General features: G+C 42.0%; 3 protein-coding genes across 3 annotated transcripts; 2 read left to right on the plus strand and 1 right to left on the minus strand.

Moving 5' to 3' along the window:
• Positions 1 to 1,281: 1,281 nt before the first annotated feature.
• Positions 1,282 to 4,727, minus strand: dcaf7 (ddb1 and cul4 associated factor 7). The gene is made up of 7 exons (XM_031867899.1): positions 4,363 to 4,727; positions 3,935 to 4,093; positions 3,516 to 3,627; positions 3,313 to 3,431; positions 3,009 to 3,218; positions 2,645 to 2,762; positions 1,282 to 2,419 (listed from the first exon to the last, which is right to left on the minus strand). Exons 1-7 carry the CDS (start codon positions 4,498 to 4,500, stop codon positions 2,247 to 2,249), a joined length of 1,029 nt encoding a protein of 342 aa, XP_031723759.1. The 5' UTR covers positions 4,501 to 4,727; the 3' UTR covers positions 1,282 to 2,246.
• Positions 4,728 to 8,340: 3,613 nt separating this feature from the next.
• Positions 8,341 to 11,475, plus strand: angptl6 (angiopoietin-like 6). The gene is made up of 6 exons (XM_031867857.1): positions 8,341 to 8,811; positions 8,899 to 9,036; positions 9,124 to 9,325; positions 10,318 to 10,511; positions 10,938 to 11,208; positions 11,291 to 11,475. The coding sequence occupies exons 1-6, from the start codon at positions 8,341 to 8,343 to the stop codon at positions 11,473 to 11,475; spliced, it is 1,461 nt and encodes a 486-aa protein (XP_031723717.1).
• A 451-nt stretch (positions 11,476 to 11,926) lies between these two features.
• Positions 11,927 to 16,485, plus strand: LOC116394621 (peroxidasin homolog). The gene is made up of 8 exons (XM_031867852.1): positions 11,927 to 12,166; positions 13,231 to 13,494; positions 13,584 to 13,904; positions 14,011 to 14,310; positions 14,442 to 14,690; positions 14,876 to 15,202; positions 15,420 to 15,686; positions 15,838 to 16,485. Exons 1-8 carry the CDS (start codon positions 12,094 to 12,096, stop codon positions 16,041 to 16,043), a joined length of 2,007 nt encoding a protein of 668 aa, XP_031723712.1. The 5' UTR covers positions 11,927 to 12,093; the 3' UTR covers positions 16,044 to 16,485.
• The last annotated feature ends 6 nt before the right edge of the window (positions 16,486 to 16,491 follow it).

Genomic DNA, 16,491 nt, shown 5'->3' on the forward strand with positions numbered 1-16,491 from the left:
CCCCCCCCCCCCCCCCCCACACACACACACACCCCATTTCAAAATAAAAGCCCCACAGAGTGAATTCTAACTGAAATGCTTGTGATGAAGCCTGTCATTTAATAACCTGTTTGTTAATCTAACAATATGAGTCCATCTCCTCTCCCCTTCTCCCCCCCACACCCCATTTCAAAATAAAAGCCCCACAGAGTGAAATATAACTGAAATGCTTGTGATGAAGCCTGTCATTTAATAACCTCTGTTTATGTGTCAAACATTATGATTATGTCTCCTCTCCCCCTCTCTCCCCCACCCAGCCCCACCCTTTCAAAATAAAAGCCCCATGGATTAACTGTATTTAAACGTTAAGCTCAGAATTAGGCTTTTTTGTTGAAATAATGAATGCTCTTACTAATATTGCGACTACTACTGCTGCTAATATTTCTAGTATTACTACTGCTGCTACTACTTCTATTACAACTTTTGCTGTTGCTAATATTACTACTATTGCTATTACTGCTACCATCAATATTATTACTACCACTACTGCTGTTACTACCACTACTTATACAACTGCTACTACTGCTATTCATGCTACTACCAGCACTAATACCACTACAGCTATTAGTACGACTGCTATTAGTACTACTACTGCTATTTCAAATACTGCCATTACTATTATTACTATTTCTACTACTACTGTTATATTAAATACTACGACCACTACTACAGCTATTACTACTGATACTACTACTTCTTCGAAATACTAATACTTATACTACTAATAATACTTCTACAACTACAACTTCTAGTACTACTACTACAAATATCACTACTGCTGACATTTTTTAAGCCACAGAAACCGTTCGAATATCAAAATGTTCAGCTCTTTCAGGAGACGGGTGCTTTGACTTTTCATATTTGTAATCGTTAAATTCTTTGAATTATTAAGCTATTTGCAATGTTTTGTGAATGGGATCTCTATGGAGAAAATCTTCAAATCATGTTAAACTTCTTCAACTTTCAAAGCCTTCTTCCTCATACTTTCAGCTACAGACACCACAGTTAGACATTTCAACTAGAAGGGTTTTCAGCAGTTCAGTTTAAATGCTTTCAGGCTTCAACATTTTCCAGACGGGTAGTCTCCCATTTCTTAATTTTCAGCAATTTTTTTACAATTCATTTCAGCTTTCAGCATTCCAATGCATTTTTAGCAGGAAATGCATTTTCTAGTTATAATGTAATACTTACTATAAAAAAAATCTGTAAATGATTTGCTACTTCACAAAAGAAAGCAATATGTCAAGTTTGTTCCTAGGACATGAAGGAATACAATTTATTAGAGCAAATTCATTAATAAACTTTATGAAAAAGCTACAACATGAACACTTGTCTTACCAACATCTCTAGTTGATATATTTATATGTATGTACATTTTTTTGCTAGCATGCTACAAGGACGTGACCCTTTAATTATTGGAAACGACAAAAAGAGAGGCAGACTCGGTCAGGAAGTTGGTTCACGCTCCGCCCATTTTCACAACTTTAAACAAAAGAAAATGCAGCTTTCAAAGCACAATCTCCCACAATTAAAGAAGAAGAGAAGAAGAAGGGAGTTCATAGGGCTGAACGACATTGCTCTGGTAGGTTCTGAGTGTTGCTGTACATGGCCGCCTCACAGCCAAACTAAAACACACCATATGATGACAGACGATACAAATCCCTCTCAGGTCATCTGACAATTTAGAAAAGTTTCATCGGTCACAAGTTTGAGCCTCGATCATTCGGTGGGAGTAAACAGGACAAACACCCATTTGAAAAATCTTACACAAGAAGGCTCCCACGTATTCCTAGAGAGGTCATCTTCTGCCACCTCCAGCAGTTTGCATCAACCTTTACAACTCGAAAAGATGAAGCACACGCCATCTAAACCCTTCATGATAATCTCACAGCTGGCTGAAGTGACACCAAGAAGTATAAAAATCGGATTTTCATAGACAGCTGCTCAGATTTCAAAGCTTCTGAACACTACCTTGTGAGCCAAAAAATAAATAAGAGCTTAATACTTTTAATAGAAGAGCAACGCAGTAAAGAGAAACTGTAAACCGGGTCATTGTGGGGTAGGTGTGCGATACTCCAAAACACGTTCAGAAAGTTCACTCGTGACCTCATCCTTGTCTTGAAAGCAGTGGGACGAAGGCTAAGAATCAAGTCCAGAAACTCTGAAACAGGAAGGAGCTTCTCTTCTTCGTATAAGTGTTCGTGGCTTTAGACACGCAGGATCTCTAAGCAGTTGTTGTAGCAGATGGCGATCCAGTCCGGCTGCGTGGACGCCCACTGCACGTTGTTGATCTCCCCTTCGGCAGTGTAGGCCAGGATGGGATCCTCAATGGCTCGTGGCATCTGCTGGATGTCCCAGATCAGAGCCTGGTGGTCGTCGGCTAAGGAAATAAGACACACAAAGAAGACATTAACGGAGCTATTTCAGACTGAGAAAGCAGGGAAATGCGGCTGATTACAGATAAAGTTAAGCCTTAAGGTCCCTTTACAGTACGAGTTTGTGCCGTTTCAGACGAAAGTTAGCAATAGTCAGAGAAATGCGTCTTTGCTAGCATCTGCTTTTTAATCCCCCTCTACTATATCCCACAATCTGTCGGGGCCTTCACCTGCAGTGCAGATGTGACACGACGAGTGGGGGGCCCAAGCGATGCCGTTGACACAAGCGCGATGGTTGTTTAGCCGAGCCACCGGAGTGCAAGGCACACGTACATCCAGGATGACGACCTATCACATAAAACAGTAACGTGAAACATTGGTTAAGTGTCAACAAACAAATAGTTCATGTTTTTATGCTTATGGTTCTAGAAAAGAACCATAAGCATAAGAAAAGGTTCTTCTCAGTCAGAAATAACAACACAATCCTTTCTAAATCAATTTAAAAAAAAAAAGCTTCTTTGGCTTACCAATGTTTCATTTTCAAAGCAGAAAACATGGCTACCGACAGGCTGAGAGAATCTACAGCAAACTGACCTCCATGCCGTCCATGGCCATTGTGGCCAAGTAGTTGGGGTCCTGCTTGTTCCAGCAAAGGCGGAGCAGCGGGTGGTGCTGGGGGTCCTCGTAGATGATGGTACTGTGCTCCAGGTGCCGGAGGTCAAACATGCGGACGGATCCATCGGCTCCCACAGAGGCAAACATATCTCTACCACCGCCCGCACGGCTGAACGCGATGTCATACACCTGCACAGACACACAAAGACGTCGATTGAAATATTCTTTTTTTTTTGGCTGTGTAGACACAGGGCTGCGTTTTACATCAAAGACACCCACGCACCTCTTTGTCATGAGCAATCAGCTGGGTCTTCACATGGCCAGACACCAGGTTAACTCGTCCTAACACCTGGCCCGTCTCTAACCCCCAGATAGTGCAGGTGGTGTCAATGCTTGAAGTACCTGCAGGATGAACCAACATGTTAAACTTGCAATAAAGACCAATTGATAACCCCCTCACTATCTATTATATAGTGGAGTCCTTACCCAGCAGATTAGGATCAACTTCATTCCAGTCAAAGGATGTGAGGGGAGCACAGAAGTCTGAGTTCTTGTTGTTGTTCAGCAAACATTCAAGACGCGTTTCTGTGTCGCTGACCTGCGAGATCAATCCAAAAGAATTTGGCCAGTGAGGAGACTTCTTCAAACAACTACTATGTTCATGTCAATGTGAGCATTTCACAGCTAAAGCAGTAAACAAACCGATGTTACCCCCGCAGCACTGACTAGTTTGTGTTTAAACTACAGTTGAGAATGATTCATAACTGACAGATACAGAAGTCTTTTTGAAGAGCAGTCATAGACGACTGAAGTTCCCATGGTCAGGCAGTCAAGTGGTAACTGTACTTAGCATACAAACAACAGCTACATCACCAGACTTATCCTGTAAGATCAAACATCCTAACCCTCCAAATGCGCAGGTAGTCCCCACTGGTGGCCATCAGGTCCGGGTAAACCCCCTTAGTGTCCGGGATCCACATGATCTTGGTCGTGGGGTACGGGTGGTCAAATGTGTTCCTGCTGAGGAACTCTGAGCTCTCTTCTTCCAGACCCACCAGCTGGACCTGGACCCAGGAGCAAACACACATCATGGATTACTGTTGACATGACTATGAGGCTAGAAATGGCATTAGCTATATATGGTGTTACTGTGGGATAGCACTGTTACAGGCACACAGACACGCGCGCAGACTATTTACACGTGTACTCTTGTGTTACTGTGGAATAACAACAAAACAGACTAGTGATTGAATGCCTCGGTGCTGCGCAGGACAAGTAGCATTAGCATTAGCTCGCTGACGTTAAGCTGATGAATGGTGACCACACTACGCACCTTGTTGTTGTATTCCTCCACAAAGCTCCCAAGTGCCAGCCGAAAGCGTTTGTCTGGTCGGACGCTCCAGCTCATCGCGTACACCGTCCATGGTGCCTCGTATTTGTAGATTTCTTTTCTTTTGCCGTGAAGCGACATCCTCCCCGAACTGCAGCTGTTGTTAGCCGACACGCTAGCGAAATAAGTAGTCGCGTGAGCCAACTGCCGCCCTTTACTTTGACTTGCAGTCACTAATATCAGCAGGTGTGGCGGTAATGACCATTTAATTACGTTAATCTTGTTTTGGAGCAAGATTTCTCACCACTTTACTTAACAAAGAGTGACATTTCTCGTCATGACCTAAAGCGCTGTCAAGTCCAACAAAACCCATGTGACTTCTGGTAATTGTTTTCAAAATAAAAGCAGATTCGTCTTCTTTTTATTTTATTAAAAGCAAATTATTGTTAAAATCTCATTTTAATAAATGGTACGGTCTTATTATTCCTCGTTTAAGAATCATTGTGGGCAAGATTGACAGCTGATTTTTTATATATTTAATCTATATAAATAGAATCATGTGAATTGATTAATTTGTTTTTCAACTAATGTTTTTGTTAAGTAATTGTTATCGGTCCATCTAGAATCCACACATCCATCCATAGACCCTCAGATCCTTATTCCTACCAGATCCAGTCGTCTTCTACCCATATCATGTTCCTGTACTTTTTAGCTGTCAGGACCAGACAACAAATAATGTTATAATGTTGATGATCCATTCTGTTCATGTGTGATTGCTTCGGTGTGTTTACTTTATTCTGAAATATATTATTTCACGGAAGGATTTAATGTTGCAGTTCCTGCATTGTTGCATTGTGACCACTAGATGGACTCAGACACCAGTACACCTTCATCTCCAACTACCGTCGAGGAAGGTACTAACGCCTCAGGTAAAACTTTGTGATAACTTTGAGCTATTACTTCAGAAGAATAGCAGTCAGTGAGCATTGTAATATTACACTGGGGGAAAGACTTCTGCACTGCTGCATATGGTCACACCTCCTGCCCGTGTTTGGTCAATAAATACCTTTGTTACAGTGTGTTACAGGTGCTAAGGAGCTACCTGTATCCCAGCTTGCACCTCTAAACAAAACTGAACAGATCTGTGTTGAATGCATACAGATTATTATAATATTATATGATACAAAGACGAAGTACATTAATAGCAAACTAAATAAATGAGGAGATGGACATAGAAATAAATAAGCAGAGTAAGAAAACAATAATACACAAAAGCCTATACTGTGGAGGCTATGTATTTATTCGGTCATTTCTATATGGAGGCCTATAGTTTTTGGCCACATATAAATGCTTTTAGTTATTTTTTGTACATTTTTTTATTATCTCCCATTGGTCCACATAAAACAGCACCAATATATTAATTATATTATACATGGCTGCAATATGACAACACAAAACATTATTCTACAAGATAAACATTAACCTATATAAAGTGCAGCAGTTTCAATTATTGTTGTTGTTGTCCAGTTCACGAGAGGGAAAGAGAGTTGTCTGTATCTTTATTCAACAGAGCAGAAAGACAACTGTAACACAAAACTAAAACGTTTTTTGTTTTATTTTAGAGAACAGGAGCAATTGAAATGGCAGGATTTAATTATCTCCAGCAAGTAGCTGGCAGCAAAGCAACACCAGCAGCTGCTGAGGAACCACAAAGAGGAATATAATTTTAGGTGTCACGCTTCCACCCCATCATTGAAGGATCTTTGACAGTCCTGCAGTTTTGTCAGTAGCAGATATTACAGGAGGACAACTGCTACAATATCAAAGATATCATCTCAAACGTGTTTACTGGCAACACTGCTGGCCACAGAGAACGGTGTAACCACTGCTTCACAAAACAGTTGTGATAGAATTTCAAAGGTCAAAAGTGCATGCTGTTAATTTTTTTGCGATCTGGTTGCACGATCTGTCCCCACCCAAAAACTTGATGATTCTTTATATCACAGATTGGATGTGACAGTCAGTGTAACAAAATGGAACAATATTTAATGCATCGAATAGTCTACAGTCTGCTGCGGTCTCTGTAGGTTAAAAGTTGCAAGCCTTTCTTTATCTCTAAGTGGTATGACTCCAATGAATGAAAGTTTAAACAAATTTCCATTTTATGATACTTTGTACTTGTACTTTACTACATTTTGGTGGCACACATTGTACTTTTGATCACATTTCAGTTATCTGACAGCAACAGTTACTTTGTGAATTAAGATTTTACATAAACTACATACGATCATAATATATGAAATAAAGGCATTGTTATGGATTAAAGTACTAAAACCAGCAGTATAGAAAATAAACGGTAAATTAGCATCACTGTCTGTATCAGTGTCTATATCAGTAATAATATTATGACAACCTTTCTAATACAAAACTCTGAAAGGGGTCCATAGAAATACTTTAAGCACTTTTTCCTATTTTTTTACTTAACTAAACTTCAATGCAGGAATTTTACTTTTACAGAGTTTGCAATAATGTTTCATGTGTCGGCAAGGAGACACAGCAGAATGTTAGTTCCTATAGATCGATAGCTGATGTACTGTTGTTTGCAATGTGTCTATTTTTCAGCAAACCCAGCTGTCTGTTTAAGTTTTAGTAAAATGAAGTAAGAGGACAGCAACAGCTTGGGGCAAACCCACACTGTTAGGGAGAAAATGCCATTGCATGCAGGACGAGACTATGACTATGAATCAAACCAAACATGTTTCAATGATGAGGTGAAAGTATAAACTAGAGCTGAAACGATGAGGCGATTAATTGAACAACAGAAAATGAATTGCATTATTGTTTTTTAACAAAACTAATACTGTTTCTAGCCTATTTGATGATTTTTGGACTGTTGGTCGGACAAAACAAGACGAGGACGCCCTCTTAGCGTTTGTCATTATTTTATGACATTTCATAGAATCAACCATGAACAAAACCATCAATGACAACAACCATTAGTTGCAGCCCTTGCGTAAATCACTGCACTTGAACCCCACACTATCAGCTCCTTGTAGGATAAAGTCTGAGGCAGGATAGAAGGTTGATGGCCGAGGGAGGAGACATCCAGCTAAACAGCAGGTACTGGGAGGCGGCGTCATTTGGATGGTTTGTAATTAGTTGTCTCCCTCTTCACAGATGCTGACACAGAACCTCCGGAGAAGTAAAGGTAGATTAGCTGCTTACAAAACGCGGGTTCACGTCAACATTCACGGAGGACCACTGACGACTTTTAATTTGGAAGAAGCATCTTGTGACTCTTCCTGATCCTTGAACATGTGATTTTTTGAATGAAATGCGTAAGCCTTTATTTAATCTTTGTTTCATCTGTGCATCCTGGGAGCTGCAGCTACACACTGGAGCAGAACAAAGACATCCTGAACACTTTTCAGCTGCTGCGGTAAGTCAATACATAGTCCACTTCAATGTAGACCAAAATCTACTCATCCAAAGTTGCACTTGGCAAAATAACTAATAACTAGCTAGTTAAATCATTATAAAATCCAGAAATGGTTGTTAAATTCAGAAAAAAATATTTCTTTGAAGTGTAGACTTATAGTTTTGGTACCAGTGAGAAAGTTATGGAGGAGATTCTTGTGTCAGATATTACCGATTTTTACCTATTTGTGTGTTTATGGTGTTGACCGTGGCTGTTGTGTCTGGATGTGGAGCTAACTCCTCTGTTGACCGTGAGATGGAAGTGTGTTGACTCTGGCAGGTTGATGTTGACTGTTGTCCTTTTAGTGTTGACCTGCTAATAAATTCCAGCCAGGGGGAAATGTGTGTATACAAAGAAACATCTGGTGAACAGTCAAGACCCACAACACACTGTTTCCCTTTGAATACAAAGTTTATGTCTTTGTGTCAGTTGTTATTGCTGTGGTAATTCTAATCGTGTCCTCTCCTCCGCTACCAGGGTATCCTCAGAAGTTTAACACATTCATGGAGAAGACACTGACAATAGGTCTGACTCTTTTCTTAACACTCTGTGTGGACATACCAGGAGCTGGAGGACGGAAGGACGGGGCTCATGGCGAGGACACTCAGAAGGGTTCATCGCGATCTTCAGATACGAAAGGAGGCCGTTGCTCCTACACTTTCATTGTTCCACAGCAAAAACTGACAGGTGCGCTGTGTTTGAACACGCAGTCGGCTTCTGCCAACCAGTCGGAGGTGGCAGCGCTGCGGGCGGAGCTCAGACGGCAGCAGGAGCAGCTGGAGAAGCTCCACGGCCAGCTGGAGCAGGAGGGGTCCCTGGCCATGGAGGTAAGAGCCCTGCGCAAAGAGAGTAACAGCATGAATTCTCGCATTGCCGAGCTCTATGCCCAGCTGCTACATGAAGTCATTCACAAGAAAGACCAGTCTTCGGAGCAGCGAAGGGTGGAGAGCATCCTGCTAAATGCTACAACACAGGTGAGCAGAGCGCCGCATCATCTGCGTCTTGTCCTCATCGCTATCGAACTCTTCCTAATGTTTGCTGTGGGTGGTGCGGCATGTCAGGCGCTGCAGGTGTCCAGTAACTACAGGGAGCTGGAGAAGAAATATGGAGCCCTCACCTCCATGTTGAGCTCCCAGAACCAGTTTATAGCTCGTCTGGAGAAGCAGTGCCAGTGCAGGGACTCCACGCAGGCCTCTCTGGTAGGGAACAAACTGTGGTCTGCATGTTGCAAAATTTAGGTTTTAAAACCGGAACTGAGAGTGTTGTTTTTGTGTTGGTCTGGACAGGTGACGACTGAACCACCAAAAAGCCAGTCGAATGTGCATCCTAATTACAGCTCTGATGCCAGCGAAATGGCCAATGATGTTCAAAGGGACCAAAGTGCTCTTCCTCCACAACAGGAAAAAGCTGTTGTTTCCCTCCCCACCGCCTCAACCAACTCTCCTACGGACCCTCCATTCATTAGTTTCCCTGTCACAAAGACTCCAGGTACATCAATGCAAAGCACGTCTTAGAGCAGGAGTGCTCGATTAGACTTGAACCTATGTGTATGAGCGCATCAATCTTCTGTCCGAGTTATTTAGCTGCTCCGATAAGCAAAGGCTGAAGGAGTCAGTGACCTGCTGGTAGGAGCCCTATCGCTCTGGGAATGCCTAAACAATGTCAAAAACAGCCAGCAGCTCTTATCAGAAGAGAGAGGACTTTATAATGAAGACTCACTCTTGAACTACAGCATTTGTTGGAGCTACACGGATACCGTGTACTTGCACAACTGGAATGTTTGAAATGACAAATTAGAGGATTTGAGCAGTCTTTCCGACTAGTCAGCAGAACCGAAGTGACTCCACCATATGTGTGTGTGTGTGTGTGTGTGTGTGTGTGTGTGAGACTCAACTCTTGCGAAAAGGTCTGATGAAAGGCTGTGCATGGACTGCAAATGCTTGTCGGGGATGACCATTAGTCATTCGTTTGGCAGATTGTCCTCCATGTATACATTTTCTCAGTGTAGGTTTCTATGTTCCTCTTATCTCTGGGACACGAGACACTCAACATGTGTTGGGGGGAAAAATTCTACGGCTCTGAAAAGATAAGCTGGCGTTGCTGTGTATCTGTGATCCTACTGACGCTAACACAAGCAGAATTCCAAAACCAACACAAACCACCCTTGTGATTTTCAAAATTGCCCCCACCGAGTACTTCATCTCTGAACTATCTCTTTAACCAAATCAGATATTTAGGCTATTCTGTGTGATCTTTTTTTGATATTTAATGTAATATTTGTTCACTTCCCTTCACTGAAACTCCTCTGAAACAGTTTGTAGCTCCCCAGGGGAGGCCCGCCTCCCACTTTGAAAACCTCTCCCTTATAGTAAAGAATTTCAAAATGTTATTATAATACTACAACATGTATCTGCATATAGCATGTCTTGTTATGGCTCCTTCCCCCTCACTTGGTTGCATATATTTTTCTCCCCTCTCAGGGCCGTGGCGGGACTGCCAGCATGTGCTGGAATCAGGTGAGACCACCAGCGGGATCTACCTGCTCCGTCCACAGAGTGCCAACCGCCTCCTGCAGGCCTGGTGTGAGCAGAGTCGGGCTCAGGGAGGGTGGACGGTGATCCAAAGGAGACAGGATGGGTCGGTCAACTTCTTCCAGACGTGGGAGCAGTATAAGGTGGCTCTTAGTTTATTAAGTCCAACTGAGGCAGATGGGAATGTCATAAACCAAAGTATTGGACGGAATTTCAATTTAGACCTGATGATGGCACTAGATGGAAAGTCCGGATCACCAATGTTATTACATTTCATCCTGAGGGGGACATGAATGTGTCCTTGCCAAATTCTTGGCAATCCATCTGATAGTTGTTGAGATATTTCCCCAAAATCCAAAACGTCAGATGATCCCTAAAGTCTTTAGGATTCATCCTCTGGAGACCATGAATGCTGTGAACAATTTGTTTTCCAATCCATCCAGCTAATGTTAAAAATATTTCTCTGGAAAAATGACAACTTTGATCTGCTGCACTAGCGTCAGGGGGAAAAGTACAACACAGGATTAATACTTTTCCTCAGGTTCAACCTGTGTGTTGGTGTGTTACAGCAAGGCTTTGGGAACCTAGACGGAGAGTATTGGCTCGGCCTAGAACACCTCTACTGGCTGACAAAACAGGCCCAATATAAGCTGCGGGTGGCTCTGGAAGACTGGCAGGGCCGGCAGGTGTTTGCAGAGTACGACAGCTTCCACCTTGAACCGGAGAGTGATTGGTACAGACTGCGGTTAGGACAATACCACGGCAATGCAGGGGATTCCCTCTCATGGCACAACAATAAGGCCTTCACCACTCTGGATCGAGACAAGGACAGCTACACGGGTCTGCTCTCCACCTGGTCCTGTTTGTTAGCTCTCTGTTGACCTTTTCTGTTAATAAGCCTGTTGTTCTGTTGTGTCCCCAGGTAACTGCGCTCACTACCAAAAGGGAGGCTGGTGGTACCACATGTGTGCCCACTCCAATCTGAATGGTGTGTGGTACCGGGGTGGACACTATCGCAGCCGCTACCAGGATGGGGTCTACTGGGCAGAGTTCCACGGAGGGGCCTACTCTCTCAAACGAGTTTCCATGATGATCAAACCCACATAACAGTTGCGTCATGGATATGTTTACTGATGCAGACAGATGTAGACGGCTTTAAAGAACATGTTTCAGTGTTATCCCTGTACAGTGCTGAGCCAGCTTTAATGAATACGGTCCCTACATGTTGCTTGGAGGCCAGTCAGTGATGTGTGTAGACTGTGAATAATTGGAGATCGACTAACGTGTTCTGTGTTGACATTTCTGTCCTGTTTTGCAATTCCCTGCCAAAATTTGATGTTTTCCAATTTGCAATGTACTTTTAAATAAAATGATGCCCAATTATATTCTGAATGGTTATTGTTCTGAAGGAATAGAAAAGATGAAAGGAGAGAAGTGTAGAGAGAAGGAAGAGTGTATCATCTACAATTGCTCCACGTAGAGCAAACTGTGGTTTTAGTGACATAGTTCCGATTTGCTGGCAGTTTCCTGTTCACCAGGGTGTTGAGTTTCCCCCTTGTATACTTTCTTTTCATCAACCTAAGCACGTCTCACTGTCAGCAGCAGGTCGTCACCATCGGGGCCAGCTCTGATCCAGGATTCATCTTGTCCAAGTACTGAAGCTGGACATCTGCTGGACCAGCCTGAAACACGCCTCACTTCTTCCATCCACCTCCTCTCTCCCGCATGCTGCCTCTCAAAGCTAGCATGCTGCCTCTCTGGATGTTGGGCCTCCTCGTGCTCATGTTTTCACCGTGTGGTGAGTGATATTGACTCTTTGTAGGAGCTGTGTGTGGGTCTTAAATGTAACACTTTATTCTATGCTGGGGCTATAAAACAAAGTTTAAAAACGGAGGTAGTTTCTCGCTTGCCTATAGGTTCAAAAGCTCCATGTGCTACCGGTGATGGTGATGAGTAAAAGACCAACTCACTCATTTAAATAATTACTTTGATTGTCAACACACAGATACTTCAGCTCAATACTTCAATTCAATCTCAAAGATATTGTGTTTGTTTAGTTTGAGTATAACCAATAAAGTAGAAGTAAAGTTGAAGTAATTATTTGAAGTTGGTTAACAATTTTCTTTTTTCAGTGTAATTATATTTTATACAATAATGTATATCCTTTTGATGAGGTGCTGTTAAGGATAATCTAAAGGAAGTCAAGAAAAATGGAAAATGTGATGTATACATTTTTTTAAAGAATTAAGTGAAACAGATTTTTTTTTAAAAGTGACTTCTTTAAATGTAAGTACAACTTTGAGAAATGAAGCGGCTGAGGCATTATATTGTTTGTGGTAAAAACATCTGCTGTAACATCTGTGACAGTTGACTTGCGTGTGTGGTAGGTGGAGTCCATTTTGAAAAAAATGAGTTTTCGAACAATTTAGCTTGTTAACCATAATCCTGGCAGCGTGGATGTTTTTCCAGACAGTAAATAAACACAAATACCGTCTTTGAAGTTTTGCTTTTTGAAATCCTCAAAAATGCTGCCTATCTCACTATCCCACTCCTTTAAATTACAACCTTCATCATAATATTTTAGCATGAATATAATACAATCATGCTTATTTTTTATGTTTAAAATTAAAACCAACTTAGCTCTCCGTCATGAATGTATAATGTGCCAGTTTTTAAAAATGTTTTTGAACAGTAGCAAAGTCTGTATGAATACAGATCTGTGATGCAGCGCAGTTATTACTAAAAAAAACATGACAGAGTACTGTGAGCTAGAATTCAGCCTTAAACAGTTCCTTAGCCACCAGAGTGCAGCAAAGTCCACTTTTAAAGTGCAATCAAACCATTCCCATTGTCTATCAACAGATGCAGACAGTGGATGCCCCGATGTGCTCAGCCTGGATCCGCCTGAGGTTCTGGCAGAATATGGAGAGTTGGTGACTGTCAGCTGTTCCAGTGCAGAAAATGATTATGATGGGATGTACTGGAGGGTTGGAGACAGAGAATTTCCAGTAGAAAATAGTGCACCCTGGTCATTTAATCTGACAGATTGGAATGTGACTGCAGAGTGCATATTAAAGCTGAATGACACTCATAACTGCAGCAAAGACCTTAACATCACTATATACAGTAAGTTTAATTTCAAATTAATAGTTTCTAATGAAAAAAAACAAAAACAAAGCAAAAACAATAATCTATATTTCATTTTGTTTTGGTAGAGAATCCAGAGAGCGTCAGTGTGTTTCCTACAAAGTATGAACCTGCAGTGGAAGGGAGAGAGTACGTGCTGCAGTGTGATGTCGACAATGTCGCTCTGGTTCAATACTTGACTGTGAGGTGGTACAGAGGCAATGAGACCATCAGGACAGACTATTCCACACACAAAACCAAAACACTAGTAAGTGAGTCCTTCCCTCTGGCAGCCAACTTCAGCAGAGGAAAAAGTGGAACTCAGGTTAGATGTGAGGCCCAGCTGGACTTTGGGCAACATGGATCACAACCTCCTGTTATTTCAAACGTACACACTGTTTTTGTGCACTGTGAGTAAACTCTTGTTTCCAGATACACAGATTGATTCTTTCCTCAAAGTCGTTCTCTATGATGTAAATATTTGAATAAATAAAAAGCCTTTGTTTGCCTCTTCAGATGCCCCTGAGCTCAAGAACAAAATGGAAGATGTCGATGTGTACGAGGGTGATAATGTCACCCTGTACTGTGAAGCTGAGGGGAACCCTGCTCCTGCCTTTCATTGGTCACTCGATGGGGTGAATTTAATGAAGAGCACCAATTACCTCAACATAACTCAAGCAAAAGGCGCAATTTACAACTGCACAGCTACCAATAAACTGGGAAGCACAACTAAGCAAATCCACGTCCATGTGGTGAAAATTAACATAATGGGAGCCCCCGCAGCCATAACCACCCCTGAGCCATCAACACCAAGAAGTAGGCTCCTTTACATTGGCATATAGATATAGAATATGTGTCACTATTATCTTGCTTGATCAACTGTTTTTCTCCCCTTAATGTGCCCCAAAATGAAGCTCTAATGGAATATGCTTACTTTTGAATGGCAGGTTGCCCCCTAGTATTGACTCCTGCTGAAATCGTGGTGAGATTTGGGGATCCGGTCTCAGTTAACTGCAGCACATCGGTCACAGGTGTTTCCCAAATGGGCTGGGAGGCTACTTCTGGGACCATGAGTTCTACTGATAATGTAACCACCTGGAAAGTTGAAAAAGTGGAAGAATGGGTCGCAAAACCTTTGTGCTACCTTAATTGGAAATATGGCCAGTGCGATGTGATGCTAGACATCACCGTTTATAGTGAGTACAACTATACATTATATTCTGTCTGTAAGTGATTATTATTTATAGTACACTTACTATGCCACTTCAAAAGCAAAGTAAATATGGAAAATATTTCTTGTACAGTTGTGATTGCAATTTCATGGATATCAGTATGTTTGTCCCCCCCCCCGACTGATTATTTTCCTTTGCTTTATTTGCAGAGACTCCAGACAATGTGTCAGTCTCTGCGTTGGATCAGGGGCCGATGGTGGCGGGCACAGAGTACCGGCTGAAATGTAACATCTCCAACGTGGCTCCTGTGCAGAAGCTCAAACTGAGGTGGTACCGCGGCAATGAAACTGTGCGCACAGAGATGTTTAATGGCACCGCAGAGACCCCAGTGAATGTGTCCTCTACCTTGAGAGTCACACCTGAGAGAGATCACGACGGAGCACTCTTCAGATGCGAGGCTGAGCTGCACCTGGGACAAAATGGATCAGAGCTCGGCCCTACTGTAACCTCATCACCATACACGGCTGTTGTGCACTGTGAGTTGTCCTCTTATCTATTTATAAAGAATGATCGAGAAACGTACTTACTGAAAGCAACCAACAAACATGGAGAAGCCACACACAGGCTATATGTTGATGTTTTCTGTACGTTTTTATATTTTTGGAATCACATAAAGTGTCTATTGTTTTGTTGACAGTAAATATTAGGGATTATACCATTCCTTCTTCTCAGTTGTCACCCGTCTCTCCACAGATGCCCCTGTGTTCGACGGAAGCTACAGTAAGAAGGTGAACGTGACCCTGGGGGACAATGTGACTTTTAACTGCAGTGCTGATGGCCACCCTCCCCCTGAGATCAAGTGGACCTACGGTTCTGAAGCGAATGTGACGGTGACCACCAGGGGGCGCCAGAAGAGTATCACTGTCACAGGAGCCACGTCTACCAATGCTGGCGCTTACGTCTGCAATGCCAACAATACAGTTGGGGTTGCGACAAGAACTGTCATACTGGTGGTGAAAGGTATCATTATTGACTATGTGCAGAACACTTATGAAAATATATAGAGTGAAGTGGTAGCCGATGTAGCCATAGATAAATAAACACAGCAATTTATGCCACCAAGAAGTGACTTTAAATTAATTTTGTTTTCCTCTTCTTGTTTCTCTTACAGATAGGCCTAACCAAAGTGCAGCCGGTGTCACAGTCATTTGGTGGTTGCTGATTCTATTGGCCATCGTCTTCATCCTCATCATCATCATCATCATCTTCATCTTTGTCCACCGCTCGAAAAAACGAGGACAATATACTTTTGTCCCAGGCCAAGGTCATGATTCAGTTATCCCGATGACTCCTCAGTCCAACGGGGTGAAAGTTTAGGACATACAGTAGCCTATAGTACTTGCTGAATCAATCAGCTTGGAGAATGAAAACTTAACCAGATGATTGTGATTTGTCCTGCTTGGCAAAAATGACATGTAAATATATTTACATTTTAACTTTGGTATGGTACGATTTTAGGTTTACATCAGCAAAGACAAAAAAAAGTGCATTTTATTTTGTATTTATAGGACTTTAAAGTAACCTAGCTTTTGTTTTTAATTATTAATACAGTAGCCTGTGTTAATATGTTGTATGTGTATTTGGAAACGGTGTACAAGCTACTTTGTAATGATCATCTTTGCATTGTCCTCTTGAAATGTTTGTCACATTAAAGTAACATTGTACAACTACATAATAAACATAAAGAAAACGGGACAGGGGTGACTGCCATGAATAATTTTGGGAAGAATATTGTAAAAGTCATAATTTGAGAGAAATAATTCAG

The sequence above is a fragment of the Anarrhichthys ocellatus genome, unplaced genomic scaffold (genome assembly GCF_004355925.1).
Source record: "Anarrhichthys ocellatus isolate YVR2014 unplaced genomic scaffold, GSC_Weel_1.0 scaffold40, whole genome shotgun sequence".
NCBI classification, from domain to species: Eukaryota; Metazoa; Chordata; class Actinopteri; order Perciformes; family Anarhichadidae; genus Anarrhichthys; species Anarrhichthys ocellatus.

Coding starts and splice junctions, on each gene's coding strand:
- dcaf7 (XM_031867899.1), bottom strand. CDS start 4,500: ATGTCGCTTCACGGCAAAAGAAAAGAAATCTACAAATACGAGGCACCA. Junction 3,432..3,515: donor AGTTGATCCTAATCTGCTGG/GTAAGGACTCCA, acceptor TTCATCCTGCAG/GTACTTCAAGCATTGACACC. Junction 3,219..3,312: donor TGATTGCTCATGACAAAGAG/GTGCGTGGGTGT, acceptor GTGTCTGTGCAG/GTGTATGACATCGCGTTCAG.
- angptl6 (XM_031867857.1), top strand. CDS start 8,341: ATGGAGAAGACACTGACAATAGGTCTGACTCTTTTCTTAACACTCTGT. Junction 9,326..10,317: donor CCCTGTCACAAAGACTCCAG/GTACATCAATGC, acceptor CTCCCCTCTCAG/GGCCGTGGCGGGACTGCCAG. Junction 11,209..11,290: donor AGACAAGGACAGCTACACGG/GTCTGCTCTCCA, acceptor TTGTGTCCCCAG/GTAACTGCGCTCACTACCAA.
- LOC116394621 (XM_031867852.1), top strand. CDS start 12,094: ATGCTGCCTCTCAAAGCTAGCATGCTGCCTCTCTGGATGTTGGGCCTC. Junction 13,495..13,583: donor CCTTAACATCACTATATACA/GTAAGTTTAATT, acceptor TTGTTTTGGTAG/AGAATCCAGAGAGCGTCAGT. Junction 15,203..15,419: donor ATACACGGCTGTTGTGCACT/GTGAGTTGTCCT, acceptor GTCTCTCCACAG/ATGCCCCTGTGTTCGACGGA.